We start from the raw sequence: 21,741 nt of genomic DNA on the forward strand, positions 1-21,741 counted from the left end.
TCCATTTTTCAAGCAAAACTTCATGGAAATTCTTTGATCCATCCTTTTCAAAAGAAAAAATTTACCGAGTACTTCAAAACGTGTGTAACCTTTTGACTGTCGACAATAAACTAAATACTCAAAACAGCTGAAAATGGAAAGATGTATGAGGAACGTGTGTACCAACAAGATGAAAACAATTTAAAATCTGATGTACAAAGCCCGCAAAATTAAAAAAATTCTCATTACTTTTTGATCCTTTCTCGCACAATTAAACAGGTGGTTTGGTGGTTAAAGGAGTTTGGACTACACTTAGGAAGGAGTAGGGTTGCAATATCCCAACTGGCCATTCCAGTTGGGTTTTCTGGTGTTTCCCAAAAATGATTAAAGCAAATGCTTGGAATACTTCTGTAAGAGCACAGCTGGTATGTTTTCCATTCTAGTCCAATCCAAATTTGTGTTCATTCTGAATGACTTCATTGTCAAGAGACATTAAACTTTTAATCTTCTTTCCTTTACATTACAAACAAAGCAGTATGCTATGTCATCAGTCTGTACCAACATCTTTTTTCCTCAAAAATTATGAAAATAGTATTGGTACTGGAAAGTTCAATTACACTTGTCACATTTGCCTCCTTTGTCGTAAACCTATGTGGCATACACCAATGCACTATGTCACTTTGGGATTGAAATCATTGAGAAAGTTCTATCAAAAGGAATTCACAGTCACAACTCTGGAGAAACTGAAAACTGATAACAAAATACCACCAAACTATGAATAAACTTAAAGATTTCAATTCTAATCCTGGAAATGCATCACCTCTTCTCTCTCTTTTTTTCAGTAACTATGAGTTCAGTCCATATCAACTCTACAAAAGGTTTGGTGTCAGATATTTTGTTTTTTGTTTATTAAACGTATAAATATATAAAATTTCAAACTCTCTTGATGGATGGATAATTTCGTTCACAAAATGAAAATTTCTCATTGTTCTGAGAGTGTCATGAAACAAAAATGTATGTTGACTTCAACTATTGATAGTAGGAAACTGAGACTGATGTTGTTGTAAGGACTTACTGTAAGCTTTAATCTGATGTGTAACACAATAATGTTGTAACACATGCTTGATTTTACTAAAATATGAAAAAATGGGCAAATCTAAAAAAAAAACCTTTTGTTATTCACATGTGTGTTTAGAGTGATTTGGGTTTCAAGATGGAAAAAGAATGGGTTGTTAACAAAAAGTTCATTTCTTATATTTAATTTTGGTCGTATGTCAGATATAGGATAGTCAATAAAGAATACAGAAGAGATAAAGAACACACACACACACACACACACACACACACACACACACACACACACACAAATAATATACGGTAATAGAATATATCACAAATGACTGTGTCGGACAGGTTTGTTAAGCTTTCTTGCTTTAATAATTTGATGTTGTTCTGAAGGTGATTATATAACTGTCTACTTCTATGAGGAACACTTTTCCGATAGGTTGATGTCCTGGCATAAGAGACATGGATGTTGTTTCCATTTCTTGTTCCGTGACTGTGCACAAAGCTGTTTTGCTGATATGCATTGGACTTCCTAAATATTCTCTTGTAAAGACCATCATTTCAGATATGTACAGGCATGGAATGTTCAGTATCTTTAATGTTGGGGAAAAAAGGATGACACGAATCTTGTTTATTTACATTGAAAGTGATTTTGGTAGCACGTTTTTGGGTTTTGAATATGTGTTGACTGCAAGGTGCATTCCCTCAGAGTATTATTCCATATCTGATTGCTGACTGGAAATGTGTGTGATATGACTGTATTACTGCTTGTGTTCAGTATCCATAGCATGTAACAGATTGATGACAGTTTAGCTATAAGAACTTTAATATGTATGTTCCATTTTAGGTCACTGTGCAGATATATTCCTAGGAGTTTCACATCATCAGCCAATTTTAAACTTTTGTTTCTTATTTTCAGTATGTGGTCATTTTGTTGCTTAGGGTAAGATACATGAAAGTTCGTGGCTGCTGTTTTTTTGGTGTTTTTGATAAGTTTATTTCTTTAAAACCAGTTTGTTAGCTCCAGCAATGATGTGTGTTTAGATGTTTGGAGGTCTTTTTGGTACAACCCTTAATCAAAATACTGACATCATGAGCAAATAAAGTGTTTTATTTGGTGTGGACAGTTTCATTCAGGTCATTAAAAAAAAAAAAAAAAAAAAAAAAAAAAAAAAAAAAAAAAAAGGATTTGACCTAATGTTGACCCTTGTATCCTGTCAAATTCATTGTAGCTTTTTCTGATGCATATGCTGTCGTTCTTACAATGTTCCAGTAATATTATCCTGTTTAAGAACAATTTTTTGTTGTCTGTTAGTATGATATGACCTAACCCACTCATTTGGAGTATCTCTAATTCCCTTTCTTTCCAATTTATACAATAGAATAGTATGATTTATTATATCAAATGCTTTGGATAAGTCCAAGAAGATTCTAGAAGCCATTTCCTTTTCATCTATAGCTATCATGACAGGAATTTATAGATTGCTGTGGTTGTGGATCTTGATCGCCTGAAACCATGCTGATGACTTTTTGTTAATAAACTCTATCAGTCTATTGTAAAAGAGCTTCTGAAAGATCTTTGAAGCCACTAAGCTGAGCTACAGGCCTGCAATCGTTAACATTGTCTGTTGCTTCCTTTTTGTGCAAGGGTGTTACCTTCGCAATCTTAAGGAGATTGGAAATGTACCAGTGGAGAAGGAGTGATTACTAATATGCTTTAGAGATTCTACAATGTAATATCCTATTTGGTTTATAACATAGTATTGAATATCATCATAAATACACGAAGGCTTCTTTAATGATCTAGTTGCCAGTATGAGCTTGTTGTGAGTGGCCTGTTTGAGAAATATAGACCCACAGGGTGGGGGTTGTGGTTTTCAATGTGGTGCATAATAAGAGTTTGAAAGTTACTTTGGATGACACCATATGCTGTTTTGATAAAGTACTTATAGAAGGTATTAGCTACTGCAGTGACTTCAGATATTTGTCCATTTTCCAGTTTAGGCTAATGCTCTTTGCCACTGGCTTGGTGCCCGTTTCAGAATGAATGATGTTCCACGTGCCCTGTGGCTTGTTTTCTGATTTGCAGATGTATTCATCATTACCCCTCTTTTTTGCATCTTTAATAACTTTGTTGTAGGTCCTACTGTACTCTTTGACATAGTTTTGCATCTCTAATGATATAATATTTTGTTTTATGTATGAATGCAGAAATCATTTCTTTAGACTGGAGATTTTATACCCATAGTGATCTATTTTTTTTTTCTAGCAGGTTATAATTTATGTTGCTTAACTGGAAAGATTGGGAAGGCTATGTCAAAATAGTATTGTTATGTCCCATGAAAGTTATTAAACATTCTATTTACATATGTTTCATTGAACACTTCATCCCATGTTTCCTGTCCTAATAGGTGGCAAAAGTTTGCTATATTACCATCACTGAGATTCCTGCACTCAATTATTTTGATGGGTGATATTTTCTCTATGCATAACACCAATGTTAGCAACAGAGACTCGTGATCACTGTAGCCCAGGGCCGGCCAAACGCTGCACAGTGTCCAGACGTGCGGAAGAGCTGCACATGTGTGACAGCGACATCCGTTATTAGACAAGTGTCCTACATGAACGACAGCGGCTCCACTTCCCTGTTTATGTGGTACAAGCAAGAGCGCAACATACCTAGTCTCGTTTACCCCTGGTGCCGTAACCTTAACAGAGAAGTACTGAGAAATGGCAGGTACTGTGAAAAATCAAAGGACGGGAGATCTATGTTCTCAGTCATTTAAAAATAAATGGGAACTGCAATTCTTTTTTGTAGCCATTGGCGAAAACTCACAGTGTTTGCTGTGCCGCCAAATAATAGGCAGCCAGCATAAGTTTTCAATTGAAAGACACTACAATACATATCACAAAGACGAGTGTAGGGTACTCAACAGTGAAGAACGGCAAGCAAAATTAAATGTCCTTAAGAAAATGGATGAGACACATCAACTCGATTTTACTGTAAGTCAAAGTAACTGATACTTCTTGAACTCTTAGTTTCTTGTGTTACATTTATGTCTATTTTACTGTACGCTGTACAATGTACTGTTTTCAATTTTCCAGAATGGCAGCCACATTAAATCTTCACTGTGAGCAAGTTTTAAAACTGCATTAAGAATTGCTCAATCCGGGAAACCCTTTTTCAAAGGGGAGATTGTGAAAGGGTGTCTGACTGATGCTGCAGAACTTGTGTGTCCCACGAACGTTAGCAGGTTTCAAGAAATCAGTCCATCCAAACAAACAGTGACAAAACGTATCAGTGCTATGGCCAGCGATGTGCACAGGCAGCTAATAAATAAGGCTAAAGACTTTGTTGCTTTCTCTGTTGCACTCAATGAAGCAACAGATCTTACAGATACAGCCCAGGTGTGATATACATACAAGGTGTCTCTAAAGCACTTTGTGTAACAGAGGACATTTTGGACTTAGTACCCTTGAAAGGGACTACTACAGGTCCGGACTTACTCCAAGCTGTTGAGCAAGCGATTGATGGTGTCAGTATGGACTGGAATCAGTTAGTCTCAGTGATGAGAGATGGAGCACCATCAATGCATGGCCATCAGAGAGGACTCATAGCACGGATGTACAAAATGCTAGGGCGCACAGACGAGACGTTGTATGGAATTCACTGCATTCTGCATCGAGAGGCACTTTGTGCAAAATCAGTAACGTTAGCAAATGTCATGCAAATTGCTGTGCGTACTGTAAACTATCTGAAGACACATGGCCTTACGCATCGCCAGTTTTGGCAGTTCTTGGAGGAATTAGGAGCGGAGTATGACAACGTACCTTACTATACCGAAGTACACTGGCTCAGTTGAGGTAAAAGGCTGAAAATATTTTTTGATTTGCGTTTGGTGATAGTAACATTCTTACAAGAGAAGGGAAAAAGTGAACCTATGTTGGAAGACCCTTGTTGGATATCAGGCCTTGCATTTCTCATGGACGTTACTTCTCACATGAACAGCCTGAACGTCAGTTTGCAAGGTGAAAATAATTTAATTTCTGACATGTTGGAAAAAGTAAATGCCTTTGAAAGGAAGCTTGCGCTTTGGGAGAGCCAGCTATTGACAAAAAACACTGCACATTTCCCGATTCTTGGACTGGCCCATGAAAGTGCTAGATTTCAAGAATATGTGTCAATAATTGTAAAAATTAAGGAACGATTTCAAGCACGATTTGCAGATGTTACGAGTTTGTCTGCTGCCATTCGCCTCTTTGCTCGACCATTCTCGTTGTCAGTTGAAGATGCTCCGAATGATCTACAGATGGAACTGATCGACCTACAGTGCAATACAAGACTGAAGGACAAGTTCTTTGCAGTGCAAAGTGCAAAAGAGTTCTATGAAAATTTTTCACAACAAGAATTTCCATGCCTGCACTGAGAAGCCGTGAGAGTTATGTCCATGTTCGGGTCAACATATGTTTGTGAAAGATTTTTCTCGGTGATGAAAATGAATAAATCAAGGTTTCGATCAAGCATAAGTGATGAAAATCTTCGCAACTGCTTGCGTTTGTCAATGAGCTGTGCTTTTGTGCCCGATATTAACTGTATCATTTGTCATGACCAGTGATAAACATGTTTGGATTTATTCCTTTCATAATTAAAAATTATTGTTTACTAACTGTGCATTATTGCCTCATTCTGCTCCATGTTACATTATTATCAGGAAAATTGATCATTAAACTGATTGTTCCAATGTATACTTACATTTAGAGTTTTTTTTAAAAAATGTGTGAAGACTACAGGTGATCGTCGAGAGGTCTACGGTTATCATTCTGTTCAGAGGTCAATGAGACAGAAATGATGTGGATGTAACTGAGGGCACCGAGAATTAATTATAGGAAACCTTGCATTAGTTTAACGTTATTTGAAATCATGAATAAGGTTCGTTGGAAGTCGCTAAGTGCTCTTTCTTAAATATTAGATCAAAAACTGAGCTTAATAAAAACCCACAGTTGTTAATTGTATTACTTGTCTTACTGGGTTAAACTGTTAACATAAAAGTAGACGTCTCAATGAGTAGACTGTGACAGTATTTTAAATGTTTAATACGCGAAATGCCTTCCTATGGTTGGCTTGCAAGCTGTGGAAAGAGCACTAGAATGCGCCGGTACAGAGTATCCCAGCAAGTGGATAAAGTGACATCTGTGCATAGAAACATGCACTACATGAACGCTGACGGCTGCGGTGTGCACGCTGTGATCTGGAAGTTGCGCATGTGCAGGAGCACCGCATGTGTGCAGAATTTCTGGCCGGCCCTGCTGTAGCCCATATTTATTACTTTATTATTCTATAGAGAGTGAGTTTCCTGAATAAAAATTTGGTCTCGTGCTGTATTACAATGTCTAGAGATTCTTGTTGGTGCATTTACTGTGGGGATTAAACTGAAACACTCTGCCATGTCCAGTAATTCATCTCTGCAGACTGAGCTTTTCAAAAAATCAATGTTTAAGTTACCAAAAGTGATTTTTTTTTTTTGTTTAATCTAGACTATTTAACATCATTTCAAATTTACCCAGGAAGTTCTCAAAGTCACCACTTAGGTGACCTGTATACAGCTACAATGGTAAGGTGGATGTCAGTAAGTTTGATAGCTGCCATTTCAAATACATTTCCCTTAATCAAACCAGAATATATATGGATTTCTTTCCACCTTACATTCTCCTTTGCAAAGACAGCTGTCCCAGCATGTTTATAATGAGATCTGCAGAATGAACTACCTAGGAGAAAACCAGCTATATTTACAGTATCTGTTTTGCTGTTTTTTAGCCAGTGCTCCATTATGCAGATAACATCAACTTTTAGATAAGAGTCTAGTATTATTTCTAGTTCCTGTAATTTGTTTGTTAGAGGTTGAAGATTATGATGCGTTATATGAACTGGGAGAAAGCTGGTTTTGTTTTGCTTATTACTACTACTTTTATCATTTCTGATGAACCACTTGCCTCAGATAACATCCTGACTTTCTATCTTGTGTTCTTCCTTGGTCTGCTTTCTACTAAAAAATCATTCACATGGGAAGGAGGCACTTTTTTCCTTCTGCTCACCTCATTGGACACTGCTGCTGGTGCTGCTTCTTGTGTATTCATTTCCATAGGAGAGGTTGGAACTGCTGCTGCTGTCTTCAGAATGCCAGCATAACTTTTTCTGGGACATATTCCTTGAGAGGTGTCTGGTGTTTTCACTGTTTGTGTGCTGTCAGTCCAAGAGGAAATCTCTGATGATGTTTCTAAGGCTTGAGACACTTCACTGCACTTTATGTGAACATGATTAGCACTTTCTGGAACTGTTGGGATTGTCTGAGATTGAGGAATGGCAGCTGGACTAGATGTACGTTGAGTACTCTTCATAATTCCCATGATTCTTTTTACAGATAACAGTTTTTCCCCTCCCATTAAGATGCATACCATGCCTCGTAAAGAGTTTGTGGTCCATGTGCCCTGTGTTGGAAGAATGTGTTCTGAAAAGCTTGACAGATTTTTTAATACGGCCTGTCTCTCCTTTGAAATCATTTTTATAAATGTCATTGGCACTTCCTATTAATATCGTGCACCATTTGTTATTGGAGCAGTTCTTATTGATTTCACATGTAGGAGATCCTGGTTTAACAAAACTAGTGGTGGTTACTCACTGACAATTTTGCAAAATGTTTGTGATTCCTCTGTCAAGACTGTAAGAATATATACAGATTTCACAATTTTTCATCAATTCCTTACATAAAGAAGCCTTGTTACCTCTAATTGCTTTCATCTTATTTGCTGTAGGTGGACTAAATGAAGGCTCAATGACTGCATCTAGTGATGCATCCTGCAAGGTTCGCAGGAGAGCTTCTGTAAAGTTTGGAAGGTAGGAGACAAGATACTGGCAGAAGTAAAGCTGTGAGGACGGGGCGTGAGTTGTGCTTGGGTAGCTCAGTTGGTAGAGCACTTGCCCGCGAAAGGCAAAGGTCCCGAGTTCGAGTCTCGGTCTGGCACACAGTTTTAATCTGCCAGGAAGTTTCATATCAGCGCACACTCCGCTGCAGAGTGAAAATCTGATTCTGGCATCTAGTGATGTTTGTGATTGTTTTCTTTCGATGTTGCTCTTGTGTTTATTATTTACCTCCGCTATTATATTTCTGTTCTTACTAGTCTTTGAATTAGTTATATTTGGCATCAAATTGTCATATTTATTACTTGGCAGCACATGATCTGAAAGTTTATCAGTTTTTGACATCACAGGAGTTTCAGTAATTTACCTTAGTGAATCTTCAAGCACCATGACATAATTTTTGGCATCCTTTAATTCACTGAGGAGTGATTCTGTTACAGAAAATTCCACACCTTCGATGTACATTTGTACTGGTGATTCATGACCGTTACATTTTAGTCTACAATCACACCTTTTTTTCTCATTATTTGCCTGTGTGAAACATTTGGAATGATGCCCTTTCTGCAATGTTGGGCATATTTGAATTCCTTTTATCACGTTTTCACAACACAAAAGACACTGGGTACTGATAAAATAGACATTAAATGCAGAGCCTTTTGCCACAACCTATATACCTGCTGCCATCTTGTAACCCTATAATTTTATATTATGTGAGGTAAGTGATTTTAGTAACAAACTTTGAAATCAGTACTGTCCTTCAAAATCCAAGTCAAGTTATTAGGTGTATTAAGAATTGAATTACATTGTTATTAATTCTATAGTATATACCAGTAAGACATTCAAGTGAGCACCAACTTTGAGAACGGGCACTACTGGCCAATATAGCGCAACTGCATCCTTGAATTCAGATACTGGATTGAGAGAGTGTAGTTTATGAGTTCCTTGGATGATTTTAGAATTACTGAACTGAGGCAATACCTTTATTTCACTTTGCTAGTACTCCTCTGGTTCACATAATTCAAAATGGATGCCAGGAGTGGTTTCTTCACCAAACTCGTACAGCTCCTGGGTGTCACGATTTGATTTTCATATGGTCTTTGTAAATTTGCTTTAATACCAAGTCTTTTGATAATGGCCCCAAGTCCATCACATACAATTTTACCATTTGATGTGGAAAAATACAGGGGTTATACGTAAGTACGTTCTGGGTTTGAAAGCAACTGCACAAAAACTAAGAGACACACAAGAAAATACACATGTATCAGTGGATGGAGCATCTCCGCAAGTTTTAGAGTCACATTACAGGTTCTCATTATGGGCACTATGTGTGATGTGGCAAACACAACTAGTTGGGTGAATTCATCTAAGTTGCTGACGTGAATTTCCCAGGACGTGTGACAGCAACTAGCTATGGAAATCTGTTCATTGGGTTGCCTATATACTGGCACAAGCTGATTCATTGCCACAGTATGGAGAAGATGATTCTGCTACATGTTCTGACATGCCAGTCCCCCGCTCCCCCCCTCCCAGTACAACAATGTCTTGCCAATATAACTTGGAGACATGCTGTGTCCAGTGATATGTATCATTTTTCTGCAGAAATCCTGGGAGCACTTATGGTGCTGTTCTCCAGCAGCCTTGTGGAGATTGTGTGTGTTGAAAACATTTTTTCTACTTTTCTGAACATCTTTTTTATGTTATGCAAATTTTCTTTGACACTGAGATCAGTTTTGTTTGGGAAACATTAAATGCCACTATGTCACATTTTGTGCAAGCAGAAACGAAGACATAAAAATAGATGTCTAGCTGGCAGTCCACTGGTGGGACTGAACTTTGAAGCACAAATAAATAATTTTCAGCAAACTCAAATGTTATGAGAACTTATGCATCTTTTAAGTTATTTTGTGTAATAAGAAAACTGGTTTGCTTTACTTGTATAAAGAATATGACCTAACAACAAGAGCTGAGGTCAATTGTTTTCAAAAGCAGCTTCAGTGATGACTAATTTAATGTTACCAGTAACTATCTAAATGAATTAACTCACATGAAAGATTAAGAGATTCTCTTACATATGATTCATGGAACTTTATCTGTAAACTCTACATTGGAGAGACTACCATCTAACAGTATAATAAAGGCTACAACAAAATTATCAAAGATTCAGTTCTGTTCAAAAATCATGAAAATAGGAGAATGGAAATATTGGTTAGTTAAAATGAAACAGCAACTTCAAACCTGTGTGGACAGTGTACTAGTTTTGAAGTCAGGACAGTGGTCCATTTCAAGCAGTGTGGCATTCAAAGTTCTCTTAGCTCCAATGTTTCAACTCTTACTTTTTAGATGTTGCAAATGGAAGGCATCCATAAAGATACATTTTGTCCATCAGGTTTTATTTAATTATATCCAGTAGCTCATCTAAATCCAGTATTTCTTAGAAAAAAGTCAAATCAGAAATCAAATACTTGTGTGTAGTAGTGTGAACCACCATAAAAAAATACTCTGGTGGAATGGGAAAAATAGAGACCTGCGAAGACATTAAATAAAAACACCTTATCTGCATGTGCCCACTAGTAGATGGTGCTAAAGCAATAATTCAAAATGTCAAACTGTGACTGGGTAGGAATTTTGTCCTGAGCATAACACTTTGCTCCATAACAACTGTATTTGACTTGTTGAAAGAAAGACTTGTTGTGAGGAATTGTACTAGGCAGGTAAACATGGTCAAGTATGCCAGAACGACATTGATCAGGACATTTTATGGAAAAAATTGTCTTTTCAAAGAACTGCCCTACATATGGAACACAAGGTGTCAGTTGTGTATCATTGCTAGTGCTACAGATCCAAGGTAGATTTATATGGTAGTAGTCAGAGTTTTGGAAAACAGCAATATGCTGATTTACACCTGGACAAGCCTAATTGTTCTTGGAGCAGTCATTACTGATTGTGTGCTGCCAGCAGCTCAGTTTATGGCCAGTATGTCTCAGCACCTCATTAGGAAAGGTACTTGATGACTTTATTGAGGAGTTGTGTTTTACTCATCTCATGACGTACATTTCCAATCCATTTGATTTGCGTACAGGAGACATGTCAAAAACTTATAATACAGTTACAATGATTTTTACACTAATGAATACTAGCACTAAAATAAATAATTACACTGTAAGGATATTTCTTGGAATATGTAACACATTGTATCTACCTCAAATATCCAGTTTGTCCTGCATGAATTCACCTACTGAGTAATAACATTTCAGTGTCAGTGCCTCATATAGCTTTCTTTTAAGTGGGCCTAAGTTCATCTGCATTAACTTGTTCCATTTTAATTTATTACAAATTTCCATTCCCATTCATTTACATGGTCTCTCACACCTTCACTATGCAGCTCACCTCTAATGATTTAACAAAAGACACAGTTGTGTTTGGTTATGAGAACAGATTCTTCCTTAACATAAGTGACTGTTGTTCTGGAAAATATATCAGACAGGGTCATAGAGAACATATCCACGAAATATGTGAGGGAGCCATAGCCCGCATTGCCTGTACACTTCTGGAGTCTGTTGGTGGCACATTGAAAAGTATACAACTGTGAACATTCCATTTTTTACTCCTCCATCAGCAGCCATATTATGATGTGTGGGAGGGGTTACTTTGTAAACCATTTTCAGATATATGTTGCATAAATGTTATTTTGCTTCTCATGTTTCCTATTCCAATTGAAAGTGGTTTGCAGTAACAATGGCTATTATTCTGTCTTCATGGTGGGTTCATGGTGTATTTCTTTCAATACAACTCAGTCTCAGAAGGTTTTTCATTTGCTGTTTGCTACTTGGTAGATTAACACTGTGTCCTTCAGGCACAGTTAAATGATAGGAAGTGTGAACTGGAGAGACTATGGAGGCAGAGGGTCGAGAGGGAGAAGTGAAAACTGGCAGTAGGCAGTGTGGCCATTAGAAAGGAATGTGCTTCAGTAGTTTCATTTTAATATTGAAAACAGGTGTTAGCAGCTGTCAGTCTTGTGGAGTAGTTGTAAGAGTTGGTAATATGCAGAAGAGCCCAACATTTTTAGGAAGCCAAATATAGGTAGGAAAATTAAGAAGAAGAGAATTCTGCTTCTGGGCAGCAGTCATGGGCCTGTAGTTGCAGTAGTCACTAGCATTTTTAAACCATTCGCTGGTATAATAAAGTGTCAGAAAACTTAGGAGCTTTGTGTAAGGATTTTGTTAAAGAGGATCAAGTAGTGACAGTGGGAGGGTCTGAGAACAGTCTTGGCAGGGACTGGGCTTATGATACAGGCTAGGCTCTTTCATATTGAGTAGCCAGCTCTTTCATATTGAGTAGCCAGGCAGGTGCAGGAACAGGTGGGTGGGAGTGGACAGATGGCTATGTGCGAGTGGTCAGCAACTGAACTGTAGCATGCACAACTCTACTCCAGTGGTCGAATGCACAGAGGCAGAGGTGGCCAAGCGACCTGCATGTACAAGGGGGGACCCAAAAGTAACCGGAATCGTAATGCTGCACATCGTGTACTTGTAGTAGTAGGTTGCACCACCAGAGGGTTGTAGTAGCAGCTCTGCTGAGTCATTCTGCCACATGGCGTCACCCAGCAGTGAGAAGTGTGGTTTCTTTGGCAGTTCTTTGAGTGTGTGTACAGTGCAGACGTGACGTGAGGAAATGGCTAGTTCTTACGAACAAGGTGCGGCAGTGAAGTTTTTTTCCTTGCTCAGCAAGAACGGAGCAGAAACTTTTGCGATGATTCAGACAACCTACAAAGACCATGCTCTTAGTAAAATGCAAGTGTACGAATGGTTTTCTCGGATTAAAAAGGGAGAAATGGTGGTTGAAGATCAGCCCCGTTCCGGTCGACCTTCAACTGCTCGAAGCAAAGACAACATCTTCAAAATCCGTGATCTCATCAATGAAGATCAACGCAGGACAATCGACCAACTCGACAACTTGTCTGGGTTGTCCTGGAGCTCAATTCAGTGCATCTTGACCATCGATTTGGGGATGCGAAGAGTGGAACCAAAATTCATGCCGAAACTTCTTACCGGGGGTCAAAGGGATCGTCGCGTTCAAGCCTGTCTCGAAATGAAGGATGCGTTCAAAAATGATCCACATTTTTTCAACAAAATCATTACAGGTGATGAGTCATGGTGCTATGGATACGATCCAGAAAGTAAACAACAGTCATCACAATGGAAGTCACCTGGCCCACCTTGACCATAAAAAGCTCGACAAGTGAAATCAAATGTGAAAACTATGTTGATCTGTTTTTTTGACATCAAAGGGATCGTACACTCTGAATTTGTCCCTGTAAACCAGACAGTACACCAACAATTCTATTTGGACGTTATGAAATGGTTTCGCAGAAGTTTATCGTGAAAACGTCCGGCTTTGTGGGATTCTGGCGTGTGGTTCCTGCATCACGACAACGCTACCGCGCACACAGCTCTCAGCATTCCACCAGTTTTTGGCCTCAACGAAGACGACTACCTTGATCCATGCACCCTATTCGCCTGATTTAGCACCTTCAGACTTCTTCCTGTTCCCGAGGATGAAAAGAGACTTCAGAGGGAAGTGTTTTGCGAATGTGGAAGACGTAAAATGCAATGTCATGAAAGTGCTAGCAGGTATCAAAGAGGACGAATTTAAAAGGTGCTTCAAACACTGGAATGAACGTTTGGACAAGTGTATTAATGCTAATGGAGAGTACTTCAAAGGGGATTAAGGCTGTATTTGAAAACAATGAAGTATTTGCTTTCTAGAAAGAAATTCCGGTTATTTTTGGATCCCCTCTCATATGCAGGATGAGCACTTCCTTCATTTAGCAGGTTCCAGCAGAATGTATTTAACAGGCCTGTCTGGTGCATAGCTTACATTACCTTGCCTGCCCGTGAGTGTCCTTGTCCAGCCGGCCGGAGTGGCCGAGCGGTTAAAGGCGCTACAGTCTGGAACCGCATGACCGCTACGGTCGCAGGTTCGAATCCTGCCTCGGGCATGGATGTGTGTGATGTCCTTAGGTTAGTTAGGTTTAAGTAGTTCTAAGTTCTAGGGGACTTATGACCACAGCAGTTGAGTCCCATAGTGCTCAGAGCCATTTTTCCTTGTCCCATGGGGTTGCGATGGAACAGTCTAGTAGAGGCAGTGACCTGGACAGGGTTGCTACTCAAAGCTGGACCATTAATGTTCACTTTGAAGAGTGGGACTTCAGAGTGTGCTGATGACTACTGATGAGGCACACAGTTTGATGGTGGTAGTTGAGTGTGTTCATAGGTCTGGCTATACTAGACACACCATACACTTAAACAGAATTGGGAAGGGATGGTTGGTGAAGTATGTAAAAGACAGTATAGATGGTGTATGTGGATTCACTCAAGGCCAAGTTCCAGTGATAATGTGTAGAAAAGGTAGACCTTTATTAAGACGAAGTCAAATAGAAAGTATCCCTGTTCGAGGGGGGTTCCTTTAATGCTAGGAGATAGTGTAATAAGTGGGGAATGCAGATCAGAAGGCACAGTGAGCTTATTTCATAAAAATGTTAGAGGAATCAAAGGCAAAGTAAATGAATTGCTGATAAATCTCCACAGTGGCATTATTTGTATCTCAGAGGATCATTCATCCAGAAGGTAAATTAGTGGGATTGGTGGAGGGTTAGTGAAGGAAGTTGTTGGTATCTTTGATGTTAGAGCTAGTTTTCGGGCTGTTGGTTGGAGGTGCTGATCAACAAGATGGAAAATTCTTTCAGTGGGAGCACAATAATCAGATACAATGGGGCATCCTGGATTGTTGGGTTTATGGATTGTGGGGAGTATGTACAAGGTAGCTGTGTGGGGTGCCATTGGGGTGAGAAGGGAGATGGACTCAGGGGAGAGGATTTGGGACAGGTGTAAGGGTTTCAGAAGGTTTTGCTGGTTATGTTGAATCCGTATTTCAGAGCTTTTAGGTGGGAGACTCTAACGGTTGACAAAAGCCTTTTGTCAGGTAGTCTCTGCAATTCATTACAGCAGTAGTGGAGTCTTTGTCTGCAAGGAAGATGATTAGGTCAGGATCTATTTTGAGGTTGTGTATGGCTGTCCTTTCTTCTGCTGATAGGTTAGTGTTTTTAGGAAGGGACCTGGGAAAGGATGATGAGGACAACCCCTGGTCACTATCCCTTGCTCAGATTCTAGGAATTATTAAACTCCAACTTGGCTTCACCATCCTTCCCCAGGCTCCTTCCTAGTAACACTTGCCTTTCTGCAAAAGAGGCAGAGCCATCTTTGAAAACAGCTACGTCAGCAGAGCCATACCAAGGCCATGGTGAGATTATCCCCCAGCAAGGGCACAGGCACAGAGGGGGTACAAAAGCTGTCCAGGAAAAAGATGGTTTAAGAATTAACTGGGAGAGGTACATGAGTTCACCTGTCTCACGTATTCATGCCTTCTGCCCACGAGAAGCAGACTGTAAATGCATGCTGTTGTCACATTATCATTTCATCTAAGTAGCATCATAAAGGAGTGTCTGCTACCAAGGAGGCATCAAGGGGTTGTGTCAACAATATGCTTGGTTCATACAGCTGCCTCCGACACAGATAACTCATGTTCTACAATGGAGTTTTTTATGCAACTTTGCTATGGTATAGTAGGGTCTCAAAAGCTATTGAGTGGGTTCTGGAGCAGATATCCTATATGCAGACGTTTTCCAATTGTGACATCTGAGGACAGGAATGAAACTGTTAGAGCTACAGTGCCTCAAATTGTTTGATAGAATAATAAGTGAAATGGGAAACAGATCTCACATATAATATACCATTTCATCTCACTTTAATTTCCTGTCAGGAATACCTTAAATGAGAGCTTTGGATTTTATTTTGAAAAATATGCAGCAGACTTTTGTGCCAAATATAGCAGAAATATTGATACAGCTGATCTAGTTAACAAAATAGCAGCTTTCAAATTCTAGTTGAAAGAGCTGATGAAGAGCACTGACACAGCTTACTGTTTGAATATTTTGAATCCCCCCTCCCAAAGAGATGGTTATGCAAATATCATTGAAAAATCTTTGAGAATATTTATGACACTTCCAGTGACTGCAGCACCTAGTCAGTGCAATTTCAACAAATTAAAGATGATAAATACTACATAAGGTCAAGTATAGGTGAAGTAGGCTGACAAATTCGGCTATCTCAGGAACAGAATATATCGCAACAGCTACATTTGACTTCATTCTCATAATCAATGAGTTTTCTTTGCTCAAAGCAGGCAAGTGGAAACTACAGTTATAATAAAAACATAATTCTTGGAAAGGAATATATTCTCAACATTTAATTATAGACCTTTTTTGGTGTTCATTTCATAATCTCCTTTCAAGGCCCTATGACTTCCATCCCATAGCCATCTTTGACAGACTTACCATGTTGTCAGAAAATTGGAAAGTTCTTATTTTCCTGAACTTTAATTCCCTTTCCAGATTTCTCCTTGGTTTCCTTGCTTGCTCAATGAACAGATTGAACAACACTGTCTCACTGCCTTCTCAACTTCTGCTTCCATTTAATTTCCTTTGACTCTTGTAACTGCGGCCTAGTTTCTGTGCAAGTTGTAAACAAGCTTTCAGTCTCTGTATTTTATCCTTGCTATCTTCAATATTTCAAAGGGTGTAGTCTAGTCCACATTGTCAAAAGCTTTCTCTAAATGCACAAATGCTATAAAGGTAAGTTTGCCTTTCTTCAACCCATCTCCCAGGAAATGTCAGTATTGCTACTCGCATTTTTATGTTTCTCTAGAACCCAAACTGATTTTCCTCAATGTTAGCCCATACTAGTTTTCCATTCTTTTCTAAATAATTTATGTCAATATTTTGTGACCATGATCACCTTTCAATTTTCCCTCCTTTGTTTAGTGCTGGCTTGCTATCCAAGCTTTTTATTGTTATATAGTTGCTTCTCTTTCTTTCAAAGGACACTCTTAATTTTCCTGTAGTTATGTATCTTCTTATGCCCTTGCATTTGTCCTATTCCCATTCCTGCATCTTTTTGCTCTTTCATCAATGTCACTTTTTTTAGATGTCTGTATCCCTTTTCACCTGCTTCATTTGCTGCATTTTTATATTTTCTCCTTTTGTCAATTAAATTCAATATTTCCTATGTTGATCCAAGGATTTCTACTAGACCATGTCTTTTACCTATGTGATCCTCTGCTGCCTTCACTATGTCATCTTTCAAAGATACCCATTTTTCTGATGTATTCCTTTCCCCTGTTACAGTGCAATGTTACCTAATGGTTCCAACCCCTATCTCCTTTATTTCCTGTCATTTTACAATCTTTTCAGTTTGAGTGTGCAATAAATTATGATCAGAGTCCACATCTGTCTCTGGAAACATCTTACAGTTTCAAACCAAGTCTTCAAAATCTTTGTCTTACCAATATACACTGAAGCACTAAAGAAACTGGTATACACATGCGTATTCAAATACAGATATATGTAAACATGCAGAATATGGTGCTGCAGTCAACAACATCTATATAAGACAACAAGTGGTTGGTGCAGTTTTTAGCTCTGTCACTGTGCTACAATGGCAGGTTATCAAGATATAAATGAACATGAATGTGGTGTTATAGTTGGCGCATGTGCGATGGGACACAGCATCTCTGAGGTAGCGATGAAATCGGATTTTTCACCGTATGACCATTTCATGAGTGTACCAATAAAACATCAAATCTCTGACATCGCTGCAGCCGAGAAAAGATACTGCAAGAATGGGACCAATGATAACTGAAGAGAATCGTTCAACATAATAGGTGCAACCCTTCTGCAAATTGCTGCAGATATCAGTGCTGGGCCATCAATAAGTGTCAGTATGCAAACCATTCAATTGAACATCATTGATATGGGTTTTTGGAGCCAAAGGCCCACTCGTGTAGCCTTGATGACTACACAACACAAAGCTTTATGCTTCGCCTGGGCCCGTCAACACTGACATTGGACTGTTGATGACTGGAAACATGTTGACTCGTTGGGTTAGTCTCATTTCAAATTGTATCGAACGGATGGACATGTACAGATATGGAGACAGCCTCATGGATCCATGGGCCCTGCATATTAGCAGGGGACTGTTCACGCTGGTGGAGGCTCTGTAATGGAGTGGGGAGTGTGCAGTTGGAGTGATATGGGACCCCTGATATGTCTAGATTCCACTTTGACAGTGACATTTACATAAGCATCCTGCCTGATCACTTGCATCCATTCATGTCCATTGTGCATTCTTCCAGCAGCACCTCACACATCCAGAATTCCTACAGTTTGGCCCCAGGAACACTCTTCTGAGTTTAAACACTTCTGCTGGCCATCAAACTCCCCAGACACGAACATTATTGAGCATACCTGGGATGCTTGCAACATGCTACTCAGAAGAGATCTCCATCCCCTCGTATTCTTATGGCTTTATGAACAGCCCTGCGGCACTTCTTCATGTTCGCAGGGGCCCTACACAATATTAGGCAGATGTACCAGTTTATTTTGCTCTTCAACATATATTCAGTATAACCATTTCCAGTTTCCCAGTTTCTCTTTCATGAATACAATCTTCCTACATGATTCTTAAACCAAGTGTTGGTGTTCATTAAATCATTTCAGCAAGCGGCTTCCTCTTTCATTACTTTACCTCACACCATGTTCTGTTCTCATCCTTTCTCTCCTTTTTTTATGTTACTGAATTCCAATCACTCATCACAATTAAATTTTCATCTCTTTTAACTACTCCTGCAATGGCCCTATTTGATTTTTTGTTGATAGCCTTCTACTGATCTGACCAAAAGTCCTGTAGTAGTAGTAGTAGAGGGTTTTTTTGGGGCGCACGACAGCACGGTCCTCAGCGCCCGTTCAGTATCATAGTGAGACGGGTGTCAAGGAAAAAACTCAGAACATATACATAAGACGGAACATAAAACACGGGGAACAATCATTGAAAAATATGTGCTCACCCACACCGAAGCATGGGATGAAGCCAAAATTCCTGTTCTTCCTGCTACGGTACTCCACTAATTTACTGTATCTGACTTCATCCTATCCATTTCCCAATTTAAATTCTCTAACCTACCTACCTGCTTAAGGGATCTAACATTCCATGTGTTGATCTATAGAATGCCAGTTTGGTTTTTCAGATGATATCCTCCTGAGTAGCACCTATCTAAAGATCTGAATGAGGCACTATTTTACCTCTGGAGTATTTTACGTGAGAGTATTCCATCTTCATTTAACTGTACAATGGAGAAGCATGCCCTTGGGGAAAAAGTCATGGCTGTAGCCTCCCCGTGCTTTGGCCTTTCGCAGTACCAGCACAACAAGGCCATTTTGGCTACACAACAAGGCCATGTTGGCTACACAACAAGGCCATGTTGGCTAATGTTACAAGCCCTTTTCTGTCAAACATGTAGACCAATGCCGCTAAGCCTACAATTACTTAAAAGTTGTTGCCCCTCTTCAGGAACCTTGGGTTAGTCGGGCCTCTTCACAGATACTCCTCCATTGTAGAAGCACCTGTGGTATGGCTTCCAAATTACAAAGCTTTCTAATTCTGTGTATAAAAAATTGCAGGTAAGTAGTTTTTTGCAGTTCTGCCAAGAGTGCAGGATCACCTCTCCTTGGTACAGCTGTATGTGTCATGTACCAACCAGCAGCCAGCAGAATAACTGGTCACTGCCAAATTGTGTTCAAAAACTCAGCTCTTGCACCCAAGCACCACATGCCTAGCCTGCTAACCCATGCACCTCCCCCTCCTACACCCCCCCACCCCCCCCTGCCCTTTCAGATAAGCCATTAGCTACCCACCGCCAACCTCTCTTCCTGTCTCCTGCCTCTCTCTCCCTGTACTCACGCCTCCTGACAGAACTTTCATCTTACTCAATCAAAATGGTAAACCCAGTTTTCATCACCTATCACAGTGTTTTGCTAAAACTGCAAAACAGATTGTTGATAGAAGTCCAGTCTTGTCCATTTCATGTTGGTAGCGAGCATTCACAACACACATCATGCGTGCAGTTTTCTGTACCTCAGTTTTGCAGTTGTGGTCTGTTCACACTCTGAGTGCTGTGTCTGTATTATTGAATGATTTTTTCTAATGAGTTCATCAACATGATTCCAATAAGTCTCATTGGTTGCTGTATGTAGTTGTCTGCTCTGAGCTCGGTAACACTGTTTCCTTCATAATGATGATGGACAACCCAAAATCGCACACTACTGATGTTAATACAATAATCACTATACACAGCTTTCATTCTTATATGGATTTCAGTTGGAGGCATATTTTCTGTGGTTAGAATCTCAGTTACAGCATGCTGTTTTTCACACACAGATGTAGTAACATCACACACTGCCATGTCACATGTAAACATTTGGAACTCTGTAGCAGCAACCGGTGTCAAAAAAGTGGGAATATTGACCAAGTAATATGGGTGGCATGTAATACCTCAACTGATATTGAGAACAGAATAAAAAATTAGAAGATATTACATTTCAGCCTGCTGTATGCCCTAGTACACTTGGATAACATATTCTTAAGCAATGTACAGACAAAGTTCTGCAATACTCAGTAGATTTCATTGTCAGTATGCTTCATTGTCAGTATGCTTCTGGCAAAAAGGAGATGGGACATGGATAGCCTGAAAGAACCAGAGGCTGTAGAGAGTTTCAGAGGGAGCATGAGGGAATGATTGACAAGAAGAGGGGAAAGGAGTACAGAAGAAGAAGAATGGGTAGCCTTCAGAGACAAAATACCGAAGGCAGCAGAGGATCAAGGAGGTAAAAAGACGAGGGTTAGTAGTAATCCTTGGGTAATACAAGAGATATTAGAGATATTGAATTTAACTGATGAAATGAAAAAATATAAAAATGCAGTAAGTGAAGCAGGGAAAAAGGAACACCAACGTCTCAAAAATGAGATCAATAGGAAGTGCAAGATGGATAAGCAGGAATGGCTGGAGGACAAATGTAAGAATGTAGAAGCATATATCACTAGAGGTAAGATAGATGTCACCTACAGGAAAATTAATGAGACCTTTGCAGAAAAGAGAACCACCTGTATGACTATCAGGAACTCGGATGGAAAACCAATCCTACACAAAGAAGAGAAAGCAGAAAGTAGGAAGGAGTATATACAGGGTCTGTACAAGGGAGATGTACTTGAGGGCAATATTATGGAAATGGAAGATGATTTAGATGAAGAGGAGATAGGAGATATGATGTGTGGAGAATTTGACAGAGCACTGAAAGACCTAAATTGAAACAAGGCCCCAGGAGTAGACGACATTCCTTTAGAACTACTGATGGCCTTGGGAGAGCCAGCCATGACAAAACTCTTCCATCTGGTGAGCAAGATGTATGAGACAGGTGAAATACCCTCAGACTTCAAGAAGAACATAATAATTCCAATTCCAAAGAAAGCATGTGCTGGCAGGTGTGAGAATTACTGAACTATCAGTCTAATAAGTCGTGATTGCAAAATACTACCACAAATTTTATACAGATGAATGGAAAAACTGGTAGAAGCTGACCTCAGGGAAGATCAGTTTGGAATCTGCAGAAAAGTAGGAACATGCGAGGCAATATTGACCCTACAACTTATCTTAGAAGAGAAGTTAAGGAGAGAGAAACCTACATTTATAGCATTTCTAAACTTAGAGAAAGCTTTTGACAATATTGACTGGAATACTCTCTTTCAAGTTCTGAAGGTGGCAGGGGTAAAATACAGGGAGTGAAAGGCTATTTACAATTTGTACAGAAACCAAATGGCAGTTATAAGAGTCGA

General features: G+C 39.3%; 1 protein-coding gene across 3 annotated transcripts in view; it reads left to right on the forward strand.

The window, feature by feature from the left end:
- LOC126457770 (protein IMPACT-like) overlaps positions 1–21,741 on the forward strand; it is a 55,037-nt gene that overhangs the window by 22,849 nt on the left and 10,447 nt on the right. The window contains exon 5 of one of the 3 annotated variants that reach the window (XM_050094342.1): positions 4,150–5,643. The exons of 1 other annotated variant lie outside the window; for it this stretch is intronic. In XM_050094342.1, coding sequence (XP_049950299.1) covers positions 4,150–4,179 — 30 coding nt within the window. In that variant the 3' untranslated portion in view covers positions 4,180–5,643. Of the gene's footprint in view, positions 1–821; positions 881–4,149; positions 5,644–21,741 lie in introns of those variants that run through there. One more of the 3 variants, XM_050094343.1, reaches the window with a different exon arrangement.

This window comes from Schistocerca serialis, chromosome 2 (genome assembly GCF_023864345.2).
Source record: "Schistocerca serialis cubense isolate TAMUIC-IGC-003099 chromosome 2, iqSchSeri2.2, whole genome shotgun sequence".
NCBI classification, from domain to species: domain Eukaryota; kingdom Metazoa; phylum Arthropoda; class Insecta; order Orthoptera; family Acrididae; genus Schistocerca; species Schistocerca serialis.